The sequence below is a fragment of the Arvicola amphibius genome, chromosome 9 (assembly GCF_903992535.2).
Source record: "Arvicola amphibius chromosome 9, mArvAmp1.2, whole genome shotgun sequence".
NCBI classification, from domain to species: Eukaryota; Metazoa; Chordata; class Mammalia; order Rodentia; family Cricetidae; genus Arvicola; species Arvicola amphibius.
The window spans coordinates 6,385,494-6,405,777 of record NC_052055.2 but is presented as its reverse complement, the minus strand read 5'-3'; the positions used below and the strand labels follow the sequence as shown (position 1 = coordinate 6,405,777).

At 37.3% G+C, this 20,284-nt stretch overlaps 1 protein-coding gene across 1 annotated transcript in view; it reads right to left on the bottom strand.

Annotated features, from left to right (window-relative positions):
- The window catches only part of Zfpm2 (zinc finger protein, FOG family member 2), a 495,880-nt gene that overhangs the window by 304,776 nt on the left and 170,820 nt on the right, over positions 1-20,284 (bottom strand). The window contains exon 6 of the mRNA XM_042055712.1: positions 11,228-11,329. Within this exon, the coding sequence (XP_041911646.1) occupies positions 11,228-11,329 (102 nt within the window). The remainder of the gene's footprint in view (positions 1-11,227; positions 11,330-20,284) is intronic.

The following is a 20,284-nucleotide window of genomic DNA, read 5'->3' as shown; positions in this document are numbered from 1 at the left end:
GGATGCAGCCAGCTAACTCCAGCTCCTCGACTTCCCTGCCATACAGGGCTCTACTTAAAACTGTGACTTAAGACAAGTCATTCCTTCCTTGCATTGCTTTTGCTGGAGTCTTTTATCACAGCAACAAAAAAATAAACTTAGATAAGATGAAGACTGTCACACACACACACAGGCACACGTGAACATATACATACACTCTTACATAGGCAAATATGTCTCTCTCATTTTTCTCCATAGCTCATGGGTTCCAAGACTTCGACAAATTGCCTAATTTAATTAAATACCATGTTTATGGGCTATGTGATCTTCATCAAGGAGATGCCCCTAGGCCTCATTTTCAGTGGTCCAGGAAAGAACAACAACACAAGAAATATCAGGCATCACATCGACTTCTGCCACTTTGTTGCTTCTTTTTAAAAGTGAAGAATTAGTAAAATTCAGAATGATGTGTTAACTCACAACCTCTATTTATTTATGAAATATGCTAAAGCATTCGATATATATTAATTATGGATTGCTAGTGAGGAATGGTAGGCTAAAGCTATGTGAGCTCATAGAATAATTCCCTCACATTTTCACAAAGAATACTCCTGTTCTATGGAAAATTAATTATTATTAATTTTAATTGTATGACAATTAATTATTGCCAAACAATTCTAATTATAGTTTTACATGAATGAATAATTTGTACTCTTTCAAAAATATCTAACATAATCAATGCATCTTTTTCCTGCATTATACATCATTTATGTGAATGTAAAAAGCTGCTATAAAAATACAATTATTTTTAAATTTAAGGAAAAATGTAGATTAAATCATTATCTTTCATATCGTGAAATAGTTCAAACTTTGTTTTTGGTAAAAATGCAAAAAACAACTTTTTTAGAGAATAAATATGGTCCATTTTGTTCATATAGCAATGTAAAACATTGCCTAAACTTAGCTTGGTGAAAGAAAACACACACAGTCACATTTACATATGCAGATTTGCCCCAACCTGCTCCTCTGCATAACTCTGACACCTCCTATGACCAGTGACAAAGGGCTCCCCAACACAGTGTGTAGCTACTCCCTTGCTACTGCCTGCCTTAGATTTTCTAATATAAGGCTCACTTCACTGACCACTGCTATAACAAGCCAACAAATATTTGTTCTCTTCAGTTATGGTATTAGAAATGATGGGCTATGATTTTTTAAATATTTTATTTACTATCCTATTAAATAACTGTTGCTTTAATCACATTACTGTAATTATTGCTCAGGAGCCCAGTTCCCTCTTTTTATTCAATTTACAGGGTAATACAAAGAATCCTAGAAGGAAGAATACGGTAACTTTCTAGAGTAACCCCTGTTTAAAGGGAAAACAGTGGGAGATGTCACAGGAAGGAAAAGACTATGAAGACAGAATACACCTCTTGCTTTATTTTCTTTCCTTTTAACTTGCTTCTCTCCCTCTCTTGTTTTGACATGAAAGTATACCTAAAATATACAGCTACACAATGCACAGTTTATTAAAAAAAAAAAAAACCAAAACCTCCTATACATTGATGTTATCACTGTGGCTTGCAACTACTTAATTCTATAAGAAATAATGTGCTTCCACTCTTATATTTCTTTTATTGTATTCGGTTCCTGTAATATACAATGTTCATAAATGTGCCAATATTATGATAATGTTAATGAGAAAAAACAAGAGAATTTGTTAAATGTTCATTCAATCAGAAAGGCCTGCTACTTTGTACACAGGGAGTTAGTGGAAGTAACAGCCTTTGTGTTAGTGCCACGAGAAAACAACAAACTTAGTTGTTAGAGCCTTTACTCGCATATACACTTGGGCTTGGAGGTCATTGCGTTCTTTTAGTTGTTTTCTTATACATGACACTATGCTAACATTTAGAAATAAAAAGCATACATTATTTCATATTTAAGTCCATCTAGAATAAGACGAATTTTGCCATTGGAGTTTTGCCAAAATCTCTGGTGTCTGCAATACACTCACATTCTCCCCATGGGGCTTTCCCTCTGGATTCCCTTCACACTCTCTATGGAACTGTAAGAACCACCCTTGCTTTCCAATACCATGTGTCATCAGCCTCGAAACTGAGGCTCTGCTAGGCACCTTAATTTCCAGGTAATAACCTAAGCTCCATTTAGAGTTCATCATGATTCCTTAACTGACTTTTACCAAACCATTCCATTTGTCTTACTAGTTTACAAATAGAAAGGTTTTAGCAAGCAGCCTCCCCCTTACATCTGAGATCCCTGTGTGGCTTAAAGATCCAGTTTCCCTTCTTGACAGTCTTCATTCATCAGGAAGACTTTAGCAAGACTAGTCAGTTAGTCCCTGTATAGACAGCTGTCTGGAGCTGACACACGATTATCACACATGCGGGAATTATAGTTCACATTTAAATTTATTTGATTTATCAGTTACAATTCAGGTGGGCCCAAGAAGACCGTCTCACTTCCCGTGGAACCAAACGAAGGGGTCATCACTGCATGTGTCTTAGAATCAGCATCACATCTTACCATCAGCACCAGCAATCTTTTCCCACGCTCCCTCCAGAGGGGAAAATAAAAAAGCTCCATTAGCGCCTTCATTATCATTGGTATTTGTTGGCACCAGGGGACCTTCTTCTATTTCTGTTACCATTGCACCCTATACACACTTGTATGAAGAGACACCATGACAACAAATCTTATGAAGGATAACATTTAATTGGGTCTGGCTTACGGTTTCAAAGATTGAGTCCACTATCGTCATGGCAGGACATGGTGGCATGCAGGCAGACATGGTGCTGGAAAAGGAGCTGGGAGTTCTGTACCTGGACCCACAGGCAACAAGAGACTGTGTACCACACTGGGAGTAACTTGAGCTTATGGGATGTCAAAGCCTACCCCAAGAGTGACACACTTCTTCCAACAAGACAATGCAGACTCCAACAAGGTCACAACTGCTGATAGTGCCGCTCCCTATGGGTCAAGCATTCAAACATGTGAGTCTATGGAGGCCACATTAACAACCCTGTACTTTAGTCACCAAATCTGCCTTAGCCCTTGTGATCTGAGCTTTGATAAATATATCTTTTGTCTTGGAGTCTGACACAGGGTTCTTCTTCAAGAACTAAATTAATGAATTAGTGTATGTCTGCAAAGTATAGGGGAATAAGCAAAATAGCTGGTATGCATATGTCAACTCTATTCATGACTGAAGGATCCATGAGTATCACTCTTAGAACAAGACTCGAAACTTACTATAAAGGCAAACATATGATCACCAAGATCTAAAGCACTCTTGTCATTTTAAAGTATTTAAAAATATACAAAGGATAACACAATGATTATCTCCTTGTATGAAAGAATGCATACCTCTAATCCATTTCAAGTATCTAACACATTATTATGTAATACAGTATCACCAAATTTATATTAATTACTTTGAAATTATAAAAACTCATACACTGGCAAACCAAATGTATTGGAAAATTAAGACTGAAATTGTAAAATTTAAGATAAAAGAAATGTGGTCCAAATACATAGCAGGGGCAATAGATCAAAATCAACTCTAAAATAATCAATGACAAATAATGAATAATTGATTCAAAATAAGTAATATAGGAACAAGTACTTACATTAAATAATGTGATATTTATATATATGTGCATATATAGGTAAAATATAGAAAACACATCTCTAAATTCTGACATTCAGGGATTTTTTTTAGGCAAAAGTAATGAATGACTTTATTGTGAATGAATATTTTCAAGCCCAAGCGTTTACGAAGAACACTTGGTAATGGAGTAGCTGTTTAGTATATTTAATTCTGTGTCCTTGCCTTCTCCCTTTCACTTAAATCTATCTTGATTTTCCTAGTGAAAATCTCAAATCTCTACATGCCACTGAATTTACAGTCTCAGCGTTAACAGCTCTCCCTGGCAAGAATCGGGCATCCTTCCCTCCTTCTGAAAAGGGACGCAGCCATCCCTGCATTCCTCAGCTCCTCTGAGAACTCCCTGGTGTTCTCCTGAGGACTCCTCTGCCTCCAGGCTTCTGCTGAGACTTCTCAGGGACTGGCGTTTCCCCTGTGTAAACCATCCAGACACTCCTGGTCTCATTAGAACGGACAGTGATGTAGAAGCACTACCAAGGCTATGAAAGTTGAGCTTCCGGCAGGAACTTTAGGGTATCCTTCTAAGCACTTCAAATGACAGCACACCCACATTGTCAGTGATATTCCTTTATCGTGCTTTTCAGGGGTTACATCCATAGTTTTGATCAAAATGGATGTACTTATTTTGAAGATGCTCTATAACTCAATTAATGAAAATGTGCAGCAAGTAGCATTGTCAAACGTGTTGGCCACTTCCCACAGGGTTCCTCTCTAATCACATGCCTCTGTGATTTTTCTAGGGGTGTGTATGGCTATGGCAACTGTAATAAAGTCCCAAAACTTGGGTAGCTTAAATAACATGATGTACTTTCCTACAGTTTTGAAAGCTACATACTCATCAACAAAGCACTGGCAGGACTAGTTCCCACTAAAATCTGAATCCCACAAATCCCCTTTAGCTTTTCTAGGTATACTAGCAGTTTTTGGCATTATGTATCTTATAGAAGAACCACCTTCGTCTCTCCCTTCATCTCCATATAATACAGTGGTGTGTGTGTGTGTGTGTGTGTGTGTGTGTGTGTGTATGTGTGCACAAGTGTCTGAATATGTGTACATGCATGTGTATGTGTGTGTGCTTGTGTGTTTATGTACAGGTGTATGTAAATGTGCACACATGTGCGTATTCTGTGTGCATGTGGGTGTACATACGCCTGTGTGTATATGTGTGTTTGTCTATATGTCTGCCTGTCTCTACATCTGCCCCTGCAGTTCTACATCTTAAAAGGACATAGATGAGATGAATTCTCCTTCTCCACTATGACCCCAACTTCATCAACTATTCATTTCCTCAACAATCCTCTTCTTAAAGGACACCATGCACTGAGTGTCAGAGGTTGAAACTTTAGTCCAGGAGTTTTGGGAAGACAGAATTAAACTTGCAAGAATATTGATCTGTAAGTTTTAGATATGGGGTAACACTTAAACTTTAGTTAAGCAATTTCTATTGCAAAAGCAAACTAAGGAATCTATTATTGATGCAAAAGCATAGAATTCAAAGGAGGAATTTGCTATCATATATTTCAAGAACTATAATATAGTTATGAAATGAATATTGTATCTATTTTCCAAGGGTGTCTTTTAGGGAAAGATCTTTGCAAAAAAAAAGGTGCCTAAAGAAAATTAAATTTGAATTAATCATCGTTTAGCTTAAATTTCTGAATTAAATTTGTATAAACAAATTAAGTGCTAGCCAAATCTAAAATAAGTCATTATCAAAATACTTTTATTTTGTATTCTCACATAGCTCTGGTAAAAATTGTGATAAGTCAGTGGTACTTTCGATGTACTTCTTCACAGCCTAGTAAGTCTGTTTCCAAGCAGTCATGCAACTTATCTTTACTATTTTTTGTTTGTTTTTAATTTATGCATGGCCTCATTCTGTGTGAGAATGCAAACTGAAGGGAGCTGGAAAGATGAAGAGAACGTCACCCTATGTCCACGCGGCACTTGGCTTCACGGAGTCAGGCTTTCATCACTAATCCGAGATCCACTTAAGTACACCACAGAAGATTTATTTTTACCCCCTCTTGTTTCACGGAAGACTCAAAAGTCTGCAGGAATTTTTTGACAAGTTGTAACAATATTTTTTGAGCCCCTCTGTATACAATTATCCTCTCTCTCTCCCTCTCTCTCTCTTCCCCTTGCCTCATTTTCATACGGACACAAAGCCTTGGGATAAAATGATGGTTCATTACAGTGGTACAGAGCTCTTATCTTCATCCGGCAAGAGTCATTTCCTTCCAAAGATTGAAATGCAAATGTGAAAATTAATGATAACTGTATTATCTGATAACAGAGATAATACCAATTCACTGTCAGCGGAACACACAGTGGCTCCACCATTTCCCCGTTTCTCACCATATTCTTCTTACTGTCAGACTCTATCTGTGCTTAACTATGTTTCATAGGTGTCTGTTCATTTTCTTCAAATGGCATTTCCCAGATCTTATATCTACCACATTTTCCCAATCAAAAAGAAAACGAGATCAGAACTGTAATCTTCGAGCCCTTCTTTGGACTGTAAAGAGGTGGGGGTTGGGGATGGGGGACCTATATCAAAAAGCAGGTGCTTCTGTCTCACAGTGTTCTTCTGGTTAGCATTCCACTAGATGCAAAACAGCTCCCAACTTGTTAGGTTCATTTAGACACAAAGCAGAAAAAAGCCCAATCAGCATCATATGCTCAAAGTACTGAACACAAGCATAAGAGGTAACTTAGTTAAAAAAAAAAAAGCCCAATCAGCATCATATGTTCAAAAGTACTGAACACAAGCATAAGAGGTAACTTAGTAAAGATCTCCTAAGCAATGTTTAGTCTCTGAGCAACAAGTACACATGCTTAACTTTTTCCTATGCAATTATTTTTCAAAACATATTGACACTAAATTTTTTTTATCTGAATTGTGTTTCAAGTCAGGTAGATGAGAGCAGAGCAAACATAACTTTATGACGTTTAGTTATAGAGCAAGATCATTTTGCAAAACTAATTCCCTGCACTAATGTCTAATGAAGACTTCTATGGAAAGCATTGTAACAGCTACTGAGGACCAATGGCCAACATGACAGTAAAGTCAATATTAAGAGTGATTTATTGAGTGCTTCTGAGACACTGTGCTCCATGCTTTCCGTGTAAAATCTCATTAATGAGAGAGTTATTGTTATTAGCCTGGTTTGTAAGCACTAGGGCCACGGCAGTATTAACTTGCTCTGAGCCATACATTAGCTATAGCAAGGCCAAACAGAAACACACAGAGAAAATGTTTTTGCTATACAGCTCATGACATTGTCCCAAAACAACATACCTGTGATGGACAGCAAAAGGTTCTGATGGTTTAATAATATATAATTTGAAAAGTTATTACCAAGTAATTTTTTTCATTTATTAAATTGTCAGTTCAGGACTGGATTTTTTTGCTTCATTTTGTCAATATGATCATATAGGTTTAATACTTAAATATCAAGAGCTATTTAAATAAAAGTTGTGTCAAAAAGGGCAAATAGCCATTTCATCAAAAGTTTTATCTGGGTAGGTGTCTATGAACACACAGTTTTGAAAACTTACACTCACATACACATTATGGTAATATTCTTTTGTATTATGAAAGAGAAGCCAACTATTCGCTATCTTCAAGTGTGAGAAGAAGTCGAGTTGTAAGAATGGGACCTGTCAGTGTCCTGAGTTGAGGTAAGTGAGGCCTGGCTGTCACCGAACTTCCCTCAGAGATGGGATTTATAGGATGCTGCTGAGCCTGGCTACAAAGTTCCTAAATCCCAGTCCATAGATCAGTACTCCAGACCGGCCTTCTGAAGACTTTCTTATGAAAAATACAGAGATATAAGCAATATTTCCAAAATAACATCAATATTTCAACCATTGACTGGTCTCAGAGGACCATGGGTAAAATATTTCTCTAGGGGTAACATGCAGGAGAAAAAAGACGGCCAACAATGGGTGCTCCTGAGCATGGGGATGGAAACCCTGTGCAGGCTATCCATTTCAAAGTTCATCTTCATAAAAACATTGCTCAGCAACTATCATTATACCCACTTCAGAGATAAGGAAACTGAGGACTGTTTTAACAAGCCAACATATGAGGCCATAAATAGTACTATTGCCATGCTCTGTCTGACTCTGATTTCTATAAACACAGTTTTGTAGCAAGGATAAAGGAGGTTTAATTATTGCTTTAGTGACCAGTCTATGATCAATTAAAGGAGAAAATTGGTGCCAAGAGAACAGTAAGCAGGCAGTACGTGCATCGTCCTTACACAGCCTGCTGGAATCCTTCCCCTTCAATGCACAATAAATACCCATCGAAGAATTAAACATGGAATTAAATACATAGAAATGTAGGTAAAATGAAGAACCTGTGACATAGGAAAACTATAAAATTCATGAGGCTGATGAAAAAGAGACGCTACTTTGAAAGAGGACAAGCAATGTAAGAATAATACTTGTGAACACGGGACTAAGAGAGAGCAGCGACCACTGCATGGCACATTTCACAGGATGCGTCAGGATAACATCTTTAAGGACAAGGAAAACAAAGGACTTGAAAATGAGACGTATGGAATGCCGAAATTATGAGGTAATGACTTTTACTTTGGCCTGACTAAGAGTGTGTGTCTAGCTTTCCAGACTTGAACGATTGTTGCTGCTTCCATCAGGGTTACAAATACTGAAGGGTTCTGCAGCCCGACTACTGATGAACATCATTTCCTTTGATTGTTTAGGTTCCGCTTAAAAGTTAACAAAGGTGTGAATAGTTCTGACTTCTGAGTATTCCTTTCCTTTGAATGACAAACAAAGGATAACTTTCTTACATGGGAGAATTTGCATTTTATAAAAAAATAGAATCTCTCAGGCAGGGTTGATTCATTATTGAACTAAGCTGTCAAGGAAGGTTATGCCGTCATCTTCAATCAAACTCCATAAAAATAAGATAACTCCTGATCCATCTTCAATGATGTCAGTACTATGCTCCAAATTCCTTAGATAAATTTTACATCCTCTGATTCTTTTCTATTTTTATAGAAAACTGTCCTCCTTAGGGTGAGTGTCAGCACTGGGAAGTAGGGGTGGGAAATTAGGAGACCTTGAAACCAACCTGGCTCAGTGCTAACACTACACGTCTCAAACAATGATCTGTGATAAACAGAAAACTATTTAGAACGACCTAACTTTACCCCTCAGGGTCTTAGGTACTCTGTGGGATATTAGAAACCTTTGACACATAATAGTTCCAAAACTGTAAGAAAAAAATCATTAGCGCCTTATGATTATGAGCTGCTGCAGTTCTGGAGAAGTCTGTGATCTTTTCTAGACTTTCCAAATGCATGAAGCTCCAAGAAATTAAGCAGTGTTCCACAGATCCCCCAGCTAGATATTGACAAGTCAAGGGGAAGTTAATCCTGACCTAGGGCATAGATTGGAATCCAGATACACGAGCTACTGAGTTTGGAACTGTCACCAAAAACTGGAAGTTTTTCTCTTCCATACATGCATAAAATGCCAACACAAGTCAGTGAACAAAAAAATTACCATTACCGATGTTGAAACAATTTATATCTAAGTAGCAAAATGTTACACAATGCCTTCCTTTCTTTCATAGACTCTTCTAATTGAATGAAATCAGTGAACATGCTACTGGAAATGAATAAACATCAAAGAGACTCTGTTGTCATTGGCTAGCCTTATAATTTCAAGGAGTTTCAAAGTGACACAGCCTGGCCTACCAGAAGCAGCTATGGAGAGAAATGTGTTACTCACCTTATAATATAGAGGGGTGGGGTCTTATCAGCATGAAAGAGACATGTATTTTTCCCTTAAAGTTTTGGTGTATCACTATATAAATAGTACAGAACACAGCAATGTCTAGACCAAATCCACAACATAAAAGTATATATATTCAGTGAAATATGAAAGCTAATTTAAACGGCAACTAAACAGCACACCTGTAGCATATTCATTGGCTTCATTTCACAAGCACCATTCTCTACTCAACACCTCCAATTATTATTAATGTTTCCTTGACAACAGTATCCTTTCTGCAAAAGCTTCCCAAACCAGACATTAGCTTGCTGCGCATGCTCAGCAGCTTAGGAGACTGTTGCTTTCTTATTGTTTCATAACTGGGAGGACAAGTTGGATTCCACAAGTGTGCCCAAAGCAGATGTGTGACTGAGGTATCAAAATAGAAACACCTAAAACCCGTCCAGTCTAACCGGACAGGCAAAATACCTTCTAAATACAAATATTTATCATCTTAATATATAACTATAAGATAAAAGATCACGTTCCCTTTTCAAGTTGTATGGAAGACTCATAATACAGTTAAGGTATTTTTTTTAAAAAAAAAATACTTTCCAATTATTCTAAGGAAATTGCCCCACATTGAAAAGTCAGAAAAAAATACGCAAGAAAATACAAATACCAGAAGTTTGCATTTAAATCAATGCATTAAAATATCTTAAAATATGGTTCTATAGCATTTTAAAATATAATAAAATTGGATGCAGAGTCTTGTATGGCACGATGCTCTAGTGTGTAGACTGCAAACATTTGTATGTATCATGAATAACATTAGAAATGACATCATAATAATCAATATACTGCATCTTCATTTTTGTTTGCATTATATTTTCCAGCTGCTGGTTTCAGAAAATTACCAGTGGATTTCCTCTCCTTCCCTTGCAGAGCAGAGAGCAATTTGCAAAGTCATGCAAGGGTGAAAATGGGATTGAAATATAGCAATCGTTCTTAATGAAAAAGGGTACTTACTGCTCTGGAAATTAAGGCTGAAACTATTTCAAAACTCACTTCTAACCTAAAATCCTAAAAGACAATGGTCTCCATTTATAAGCACATCAGAAATTGCTCAGCAATGATCAATAAGGTTATTTCCTACAGCATTATTATAAACAGTATATATTTATGACTTTTATTAATATTAAATTTTGATTAGCCTTTTGTTTTACCTAAAATGAACAAATACAAAGTCCTTTAAGAGCCAATTTAATTTGACTAATAAAGGTGACAATGTTGCTAGAACATTGATTCAGAGGAGAAAAATCTATGAATTGTGACTCAACATCTAAATAAACGCTGAGGCCCCATCTGTAACTTACAACAAAACTAAACGGAAATGACAGCTCTTTGAAGTATTATTGTTACTGTCTGATTTGCAAGCTTTCAAACTGAGTCCGATTTGAATTTGGATGTAGCTAAACGATTCTCTGTTGAAAGAGCAAGCAAATAGAATTGACTAACTTGATGTAAGGATGAAAGAAGACAGAGACTTCAAGCTGAGATGATGCTGGCTTTTAACGTTTTCTTATTTAAATAATGATATTTACTCAAACTCCTATATCACCAGCATGCGTGCACACACACAAGTCCATGAATGATTTTAAATTCAAGGTGAATTTTTGTTTTAAGTTTTACAAGCTATCTATATTTTATTTTCTCACCTCCCCTTCCAATCTAAAATTCAGCGGGGAAAATGTGAGATTCTGCTAAAAAGTGAAGGAGGGTTGAATGTACTGTTCTCCGTCCTACCTGGGCCATCCCAGCCATCTGTGTCTACACCAGGCTGCCCGGGTTTCTCAGAATGGTTGTCTCCATCTGATTCTGCTGGCTGCTGGGCTCCTTCATCATCCGCTGAAACACATCAACAGAAAGGAGAAATGACCAAAGTTCCGTGACATTGAAATCTGGTAAGGAAATGTCTTTGCCACACATTTTCTCATTCACTGGCAAAAATGTCCACAAGTAATAATTTTGATATCTATTGTAGCTTAAAATTAAAGAAAGCTATGAATATATCTCAGTAGGTAACTGAAGTTAAGTGCTGTAAATAATGAAAAAACATTTGCATACACATCTCACCTTGGAGTTACTATTATTATATCAGAAAAAAATCAGATAGCAATGTATAGAGTTTTTCTGAATACCTTGAATACAAAAAAGCTGTAGTGACCTTATTTCCAAATTGTAATTGAAGAAAAATAATACAGAAAACCAAATAAATATTATAAAGTGCTTTCCTGTCTAGGGGTGAGTTTACATTATTGGAAGATTTCTATTTTTCCTGTGTTATGCTTCTAAAACTTGGTGCTATTTCTCTTAAGGAGAAGTTATAAGAGCCCCAATTAAATGATTACCATGTGGTATAAGCTAGCTGACTCCATTCATCACAACAGAAGACACTGAGAAGTTAAACTTATGCTTGGGTGACTGCGGTAAGTTTTCATAATCTTATGGTTTCACTTCACAAGAAAGGTAAGAGCAAGCAAGCAAGCAAACCCTGTATTCTTGAAAAGAATTGAGATGCAGTGAAAGAGAAAACATTACCAATACATCTGTATCTTAAAGCAAAAACTCTAGATCTCAGTATCTTAATTTTATAATATTATAAATACCAAGAGGTGCAGTGCAGAGACACGAATAAAACAATATTGAAGTCATGGCTATGAGATTTGGAGCCTAAACGTGCTAACACCTAAGTTTAAACGGCCTGTCTGCTTTTCTTTGAAGCATCCTATAGTTACTTTCCACCTAGTCATTCAGATATCTATTTGAATTTGAATCTCTATACAAAATATAAAAATATATGATATCTTGTTAACTTTAAGATCGACATATAAGGTATAAATTTTAGAAAACCATTACTATCCTTGCCATTAATGTGATGTTAGTATAAGATTTGATCCTTAAACATTATAGGTTTTGCTTCTCCCTGCCCTCACTTGTAAATTAAATATAGGAATTAATTCTAAAACCTGGAATAAAGGTAAGGATAATGAGAAAAGCTGAAATACATTCTTTAATAATAAAAAAATACCACTTTTTTGAGTGCAGTGCAATAAAGCTGCTTTGGTTGATGATACAGAATAAACTACACCTCATGAAACTCTTTAGAAACTGAGTGGCTTTTAGTATGATCAGAAAGAACACTGATGAACATAGCCATCCTTTCCAGAAGGTACATATTGGGCATCTTCTGTGATCAAGGAGCTATGATAGGCTCAGTGGGCTTTGTGCAGAAAGTGGGTTCCTTATTGGGACTGTAGAAGTCATCACGGAGAGCACATTCACAAATGAGGATGTGGTACAAGACACAAGAAAGGCACAGAGGCTCAATAATAGAGTGGTGTCCCAGTCTTCTACACTCCACTTGCAGGTTGCATCTAAGAGCATAAACACATCAACCAATTATCTTCTGGAGATCAAAGGGACATGCTGTGCTCTCAATTCGTAGGACCAGATAAGGAGTATTCTCAGTCTGTGTATACAAGCAGGCTTGATGACGTCTAAATACTGATAGCCTTGACCTAACCAACTGGCTTTCAGCCTGCCAGCCTGGCTGCCTACCTGTTCCCTCCCCTTCAAGTTACCTCTATAAAGACAAAAAGAGATCCAGTTTTTGTAAGCAGGAGGCTCATATCATCTGCCTTGATAGATTAGGCCAAGGCCATTCCTTTTATCCAATTTCCAGCACGATTTCCTGCCTGTGAGTAAACATTGAACTAATGCCATACAGTGAGCAGGCTGGTGGAACCAGAATCCTGTTAGCTAGGACAGAGAATCTTAGAGTCTCCCATGAGCTGGATCTTTCCTACTTGACCTTTCTTGCTGGACTCGATTGACATTCCTTTCTTTTTCCCTTACTTTGTGAGATATGGAGCTAACTTCTGTGAGCTTCCTTATCTTCTGGCTTCTGGCTGCAATCAGCCAGAGCAAGCAGTGACAGACTGGAGGACAGAGTGCAGAAGGAGAGAAAGGCCAGGTGCTTGTCCGGCAAAGATCCCCTCTTTCCTTGATCGTCTCCAACTGCTAGAGAGACTAGCCTTCAGTTCCGGCCCTGTGTTCTCCCACGGCCCCACATCAGCATCCTCTCCAATGCCTCTTAGGACAGAAGAACTTGGATGCTTTCTGACCATATGAGGACCAAGTCACTAAAATAATGCCTTTTAAGTTGCAGACACTGTGTTGGCCTTTAGGAACATAAAAACTATGGCTTCTCTACATTATGGCATTTGTGTCTTAAAAATACATGACTGGGAACAACATTCAGACTGAAAAGGGAGCTGTCTCCTCAAAGCAGGCCACAGAGGACATAACATAACACTAGACAAAAGGCAAGAGTGAAATTGGCAAGAGGTCAAACTAGGATATGTAGTGATCTGAGAGTGGCTTTGGGGGTGTTGGAAGGTACTAAAGGGAAGTCTTAAGGCTGTGTCTTTGTGGTTGTTATGTGAAGGAAGTTATTCCTCATTAAGCACAGGAAAAACTCACCGTGATCACTCCACCAGTGTCTAGGAGTGTCTAAGAAATGCAGGGATGATAGAACACGTCAGCAGGTATTTGGTATCCATGTTACTAAACAGCTCAAAATGAAACATTTTAATTTAGCTGATTAAGGGTGTTAGTGAGATATAATTTCAAATAGCCAAGTTCTTTCACTAAATGTCACTTAGCTGCCCAATCAAGACTGCAATGCTACCATTTTGTTTGCCCCAACATCTGGAGCAGGGCTAAATATTGATGACTCTGATTTGAGCCATTGTTAAAACAGCTAATTATGCAAAATTATAACAATTTCATTTTGCATCTATCTGAAGATGTTTAATAAACTGGGGAAGTCTACTACATATCTCACTACAAAAATTAAATCTGAGATGGAATAATAGGTTAAAATCACAAGGCTTGAGTCATTTTTGTGTTTTCTAAAAGAAGGAACACGGAATAGAGAAATTGACTCATCTGCAATGATGCATATGAATATAGAAAATAAAATAGGTCAGTGTTTATTTTATATTGGTTTACACACTTTCCAGAAGCCAGATGTTGAAGTCAGAACTATTAGCAAGGTGCAAATCTTCTCCTAAGGTCAGTTTCCAAACTGAACCTCAATAGGGCCACCACATCTTGAACCTTGCTCCGCGCTGTGTACTTTGCTAAGAGCTGCATTACCATTGTCTTATCAGCCCTGTCGGGAATTAGTGTTCTTAGACACTTCTTCAGAAAAACAAACTAAGGGGTAGAGAAGTGAGGGGACTCCTCAACACAGAAAGTGTCAGGGACAAGATTAGATTCCATGTTCTCCTGACTCCAAAGACCATACTTTAACATCTAAGATTATAATCCTGGTGCTCCAGGTGTAGCCTTGAAGTGGAGGATGTGCTCAGTACAGGTGAGGTCCTGGGTCTGATCCGTGCCACCAGAGAGGAGCAACAAAGGATCCGGCAGACATCGTCTACACGGCAAGCCACAAAGACGGCAAGATATGGTCTGAGAGTCACTTTCTCTTCCTCACATTAAGTCCCCAGTTATTCATTATGCTTATACACTAAGATGAAAGGTTTAATGGACTTAATCTTTTTAATCATTACTTTTTAAGATTTCCTATTTTACTTGGCACTTAATAAAATCAACTACACATAGATGGTTGATCAATAACCATTGCTCACTGACCAGTTAGGAAATTAGATTTTTGTCTCATTCTTTTTGCCATAACCTACTGCAATATCATTACATTTGCTAATTAATTGCTTTCAGCACATTATTTCTATTTAATAACTAAAATATGTCACATTTTTCAACTTTTGGACCTTTCATCTTCTAACTTTATCTCAGGAAACTAGTTCTCATTTTTATGGTAATGTTTTTACCTAATTCATTTTTAATCTTTTTACTAATGAAAAATGAAATGATTAAAAATAATTTAATCAAATATGAAATCTCTGAAGTATTCTTAAGAAACACCATTTTTTAACTCATAATGGACACTTGCTTCTTTCGTTTCAGTATTTTATTCTCATAGAAAATTTATAAATAGAATTTTATTTTGATATTAACCCAACTCCAGCTTCTTCTTGACTTGAATGGAACTCACCTCACTGTCTGTCTTTTTTTTTCTTAGCCCATTTTTGATTCTCCTATGTTTGAAATCAGGGCTATGGAATGGCGTAGGACAAATGTCATGAATAATTACTAGCCAAGATAATAGTGACAGGCCTGCCAGTATGCTGCTCCAAAAGCTTTAGTGGTCAGAAAGGAAAGCCGTAGAGAAAAAAGAGAGAGAAAGCGAGAGACAGAGGAACTGGGCGAGCATTTGACATCCTCTCATTTGCTCTCTGAATTCTTTATTCACATACCTCTGAATAGACAGCTCAGTGTATTTCCAGCAAAGCACAAACATACTTAATGCGGGAGCTGTGATATCTATCCTGAGAGTAATTCATAAAAGAATGAAACTGAATAAATGCCAAGCAGTTGAAAAAAAATCTGTAATATTTCTAAAATTATGACTATGGAGTTAATGGTTTTCTACTGCAAGATTAAATGCCTTTGTTGCTCTTTTAAAAGATATAAGTGTATTGAGAGCCCTTCCATTTTTCTTAGTCTAGTTTTCCAAATCAATGTGAGCCTATGGGGGGAAATTGAAGGTGTTATTGAGAAATATAATGCACAACATAAATGACTTTGAGAAATATAGTCTTTGAGCATGTGAAGCAGCGCCTTTAAAGACCATATTAGGTATTGTTGACAAGGTGGTGAAGGCAGTGGCCCTCCTCGCCAAGCAAAAATAATTTCAAAAATGCAAACAAACACCTTTTCAGTCAAAGTTAAACGGTGCTGTCGGAATTAAAGACTTGCCGCGTTCTGAGACCATCACTTTCCCAGCACACAAGAGCAGCAGTGTCTGAGAGCAGTCATGCAGGCAGACAGCCTTTCTCGACCCTGCTCTTTTAATCCATGTAGTTCCTGTCAATATTAACCTCTTATAGAAATTCTTGTACAATATGACTATTGAACTTTCTTGACTAGGAGTGTCGCTGGAGCTCTGAGCCATCCCTATAATGTATTTTTGCAATCAGCTAAATCATCAAAGTGTTCTTTAACAATGAGCAGTTCAGAAGTGACAGATCTACTTTCTTGTTCACAACTGCTTATCAGAGGAGAGATACCACATATGTTTTCCAGGTGCTCCCTATAGTTAGGATACCTTCACAGGAGCCGCTCGTGAAAGATAAGGTCATAAAAGAGATGAAAAATGTGTGAGCTTCATACACTTATGGTTTTATCATCAGACAAGATAGCTTTGGTGAAAAGACTGTAGGAGTCAAAAACAGAAAACTGCAGCTCACGCTGAAGGACGAGGACGTTAAAGTTTAGCGTTGAGTTTGTGCTTACCTAACAGTAAAATGGTTGGGCTGGAAATGATTATTTTAGCTACAGATTATTGGTGGGAGGAAATCAGGTAATATCAAGCCTTTATTGCCAAATTATAGTCATAAACATGCATGGAGAAACAAAATAGAGGGGCAAACAATATCTCAGTTATAGCAATAACTAAGGGGAACTTTAAACATGCCAACTGTAAATAATAATAAGGCATTGCATGGAGGGTAGCCACCACAGCAGCTGACTCAGGTTCCCTCTGACTGTCCAAGACAGTTATATAAATAATACAACTATTTTCAAATATGCAAGTCATCTCCTTGTTACTTTACTTGGTTTTTCTATATTTAGTATTTCATTATCTCAAAAGTACTTTTCAAACTCAAGAATATTAAAAAAATTAAGCAAAAGAATATAATGCATATTATCTGGATATGATTTTGAGATTCCAATAAGAAAATCCTAAAATTATTTGTAGCAACAGTCTAGGGGTGAATGTATTATTTCAAAAAAAAAAACCTCTAATTTTTACAGTCAGTGTATGGCTACTGTAGTTTGCAATATCTTATTATAGCTGGCAAGGGAAATTACTGAAAACACTTATGTACAGTTAACGTTTTGATGATTTAAGGAGAAATAGTGATTTGCAACCCTTCTAGAGTACTTAGAGTTGTTCCAGCCATCAGTGCTATGTCCCAGGTGAAGGATTTCTAAGTTCAAGCTTGCCGAGACTTTCACACATAAGGAAAATGTCCAAATGAAAGTAGGATAGCTTTTCAACAGAATACCACTCAATAATCTTTTAAAAATTGTTTTTATTGATCTATATATTATTCTCCACTAGACTCCCTTATTCTACCCCACTCTTCTACCCTCTCCCAAGGTCCCCATGCTCCCAATTTACTCAGGAGAGCTTGTCTTTTTCTACTTCCCATGTAGATTAGATCCATGTATGTCTCTCTTAGGGTCCTCTTTGTTGTCTAGGTTTTCTGGGATTGTGAATTGTAGGCTGGTTTTTCTTTGCTTTGCATCTAAAAGCCATTTATGAGTGAGTACATATGATATTTGTCTTTCTGGGTCTGGGTTACCTCACTCAATATAATGTTTTATGACCCCATCCATTTTCCTGCAAAATTCAAGATGTCATTATTTTTTTCTGCTGTGTAGTATTCTATTGTGTAAATGTACCACAGTTTCCTTATCCATTCTTGGTTGAGGGGCATTAAGTTGTTTCCAGGTTCTGGTTATGACAAATAATGTTGCTATGAACATTGAGCTCATGTCCTTGTGGTATGATTGAGTCATCTTTGGATAAATACCCAAAAGTGGTATTGATGGGTCTTGAGGTAGGTTGTTTCCTAGTTTTCTGAGAAAACGCCATACTGACATCCAAAGCGGCTGTACCAGTTTATTCCTCATTATTTTCCTAAGTAAGCATTAGAATGGCTTAAATAAATAAGCAAATATAGGCAGAAAGACTTACTTTATACGTTTAGATTAGTTTACTTTTTATGAATACATACACATTATTAATATGCATGTATGTGCACCACGGACAGTTGTGCGCCATCACATGGGTACTGGGAACTGAATCTGTGTCTCCTGAAGTGCAGTAAGTGGCCATCACCACTGAGTCACCTCTCCAGCATTTACTTTAAAATTTACTGAAATAAACATATTTCAAAGTTTATGCTTAAATAATTTGTATTGTCTTTCTCCCACTTATCATCAAACAAAATCTTTATTGCAACTAATATCAAGCTATACAGAGATTTTACTCAGATCAGACCCATCTCGTACTGAAGATGAGACAGTGTGTCTGCACGGCTGTAGCAGGATGACTGTTTGCAAGGGTGTCAACCCACTGTAAGATCTTAAGACTTACAAGTAAGAGAGAAAATGTGGCATTTGGCTTTCAGTGTCTGGGTTGGTGCCACCAACTGATCACTATTTTTTCAGTTTGTTGCCTGGGTTTCAGATTCATCATTCACTTCAGAAACTCATTATTACCACCAAGATAAAAGAAAAGCCATATTTTTATTTTTGAACCTGCCTTTCCAACAGGCCCATGCTCCAAGCGCAATGGATCCAACAGGTTTTAGAGCATGATGGTGTTTGACCACCACTTTCCACACATCTTACTCTTCGCTCTCCTTTTTAACAGAATTTTCCCTCCCACGGGGACAGCTCTGTTCTCATGCTCTCTTAAAGGATATGATGAACCAGCATGCACACATCCCCACAGCCTTTGGCCACACCGTGCTCACCTGCATAGCACTCTTTCAAATGTGAAGCATGACACAGAACCATGTGTATTCAGACACCAATTACTATAACAAAAGATGAAGGTGACAATCTGAATGTCATTTAGAATCCATAGTTCTAGCACCATAATGGAAGATGAATTCTGGAAGTCAAAGTTAGGCTTACCAAAACAATAACAACAAAACAAACAATTCCTCCAAAAATGTATGGACTGAAAAGACAGGCAAAGGTTAAAGGTGTATGTAGTATTGTCCTGAGGACTGGAGTTCAGAGCCCAGCACAGACACATAGGAAGTCATGCCTTCTTTCTGTCCCAAAATTCTAAGTCTACACAAGGATTTAACATCTTCCTCCTCCACATGCAGGGGCACACACACGTACACACATGTGCATGTAGTCACATGGACACACATAGAGTAAATAAATTTTCAAAGTATAAGTGATATCATTTATTTTTTGCCAATAAATCTAGTTTGTTCCTGCTGGTATTTTTTACTTATCTCTTTTCTCTCTATCTAATGGTTTATGGAAAACTTAAATTAAGATTTCTTTTTCATTTCAATTAATCAGTTTTTGTGGTTGTATTGCCTGTGACATGCATATGACAGTGCACCTTTGGAGATCAGAGGACAGCTTAGCAGAGGGGATTCTCTCTTTCCACTACGTAGGTTCTAAGAATCATGCCTGGGTCCTCAGGCTTGGCAGCATGTGCCTTTACCCACTATGTCATCTAGCTGGACCTTCAGATCTGCATTTAAAACTTCTGATTTCCAATTATGGATTTCCCTCTTGTATCTGTCTTTGTTTAGTTTCTTATTCTTAGTAGTTTTATCATTCATTGTCCTTCCTAAACCTTTTGATCCTCATCTTTGTCTCTGGAGTCGACTATAAGACAGTCACCATTGCCCTCTGTATGTTACCAGACTCTGGACACTCTGTTCTCTTCTCTGAGCCTGGAAGTCAGTTCCTTCCTCATACCTATGAACATCTGATTACAGCTCCAATGAACCCACTTCATGCTTATGCAACACTGATTCCAGTTCCAACTCTGCATTCTTAAAGACAGTTTTTCTCACCTGCCTCACTAGGTCAGACAACCCTTTGTCATCATGTTAGCAATGTCTGCCCCTAGGATAATAAACTCAGCTTTGTATCCATAGCATG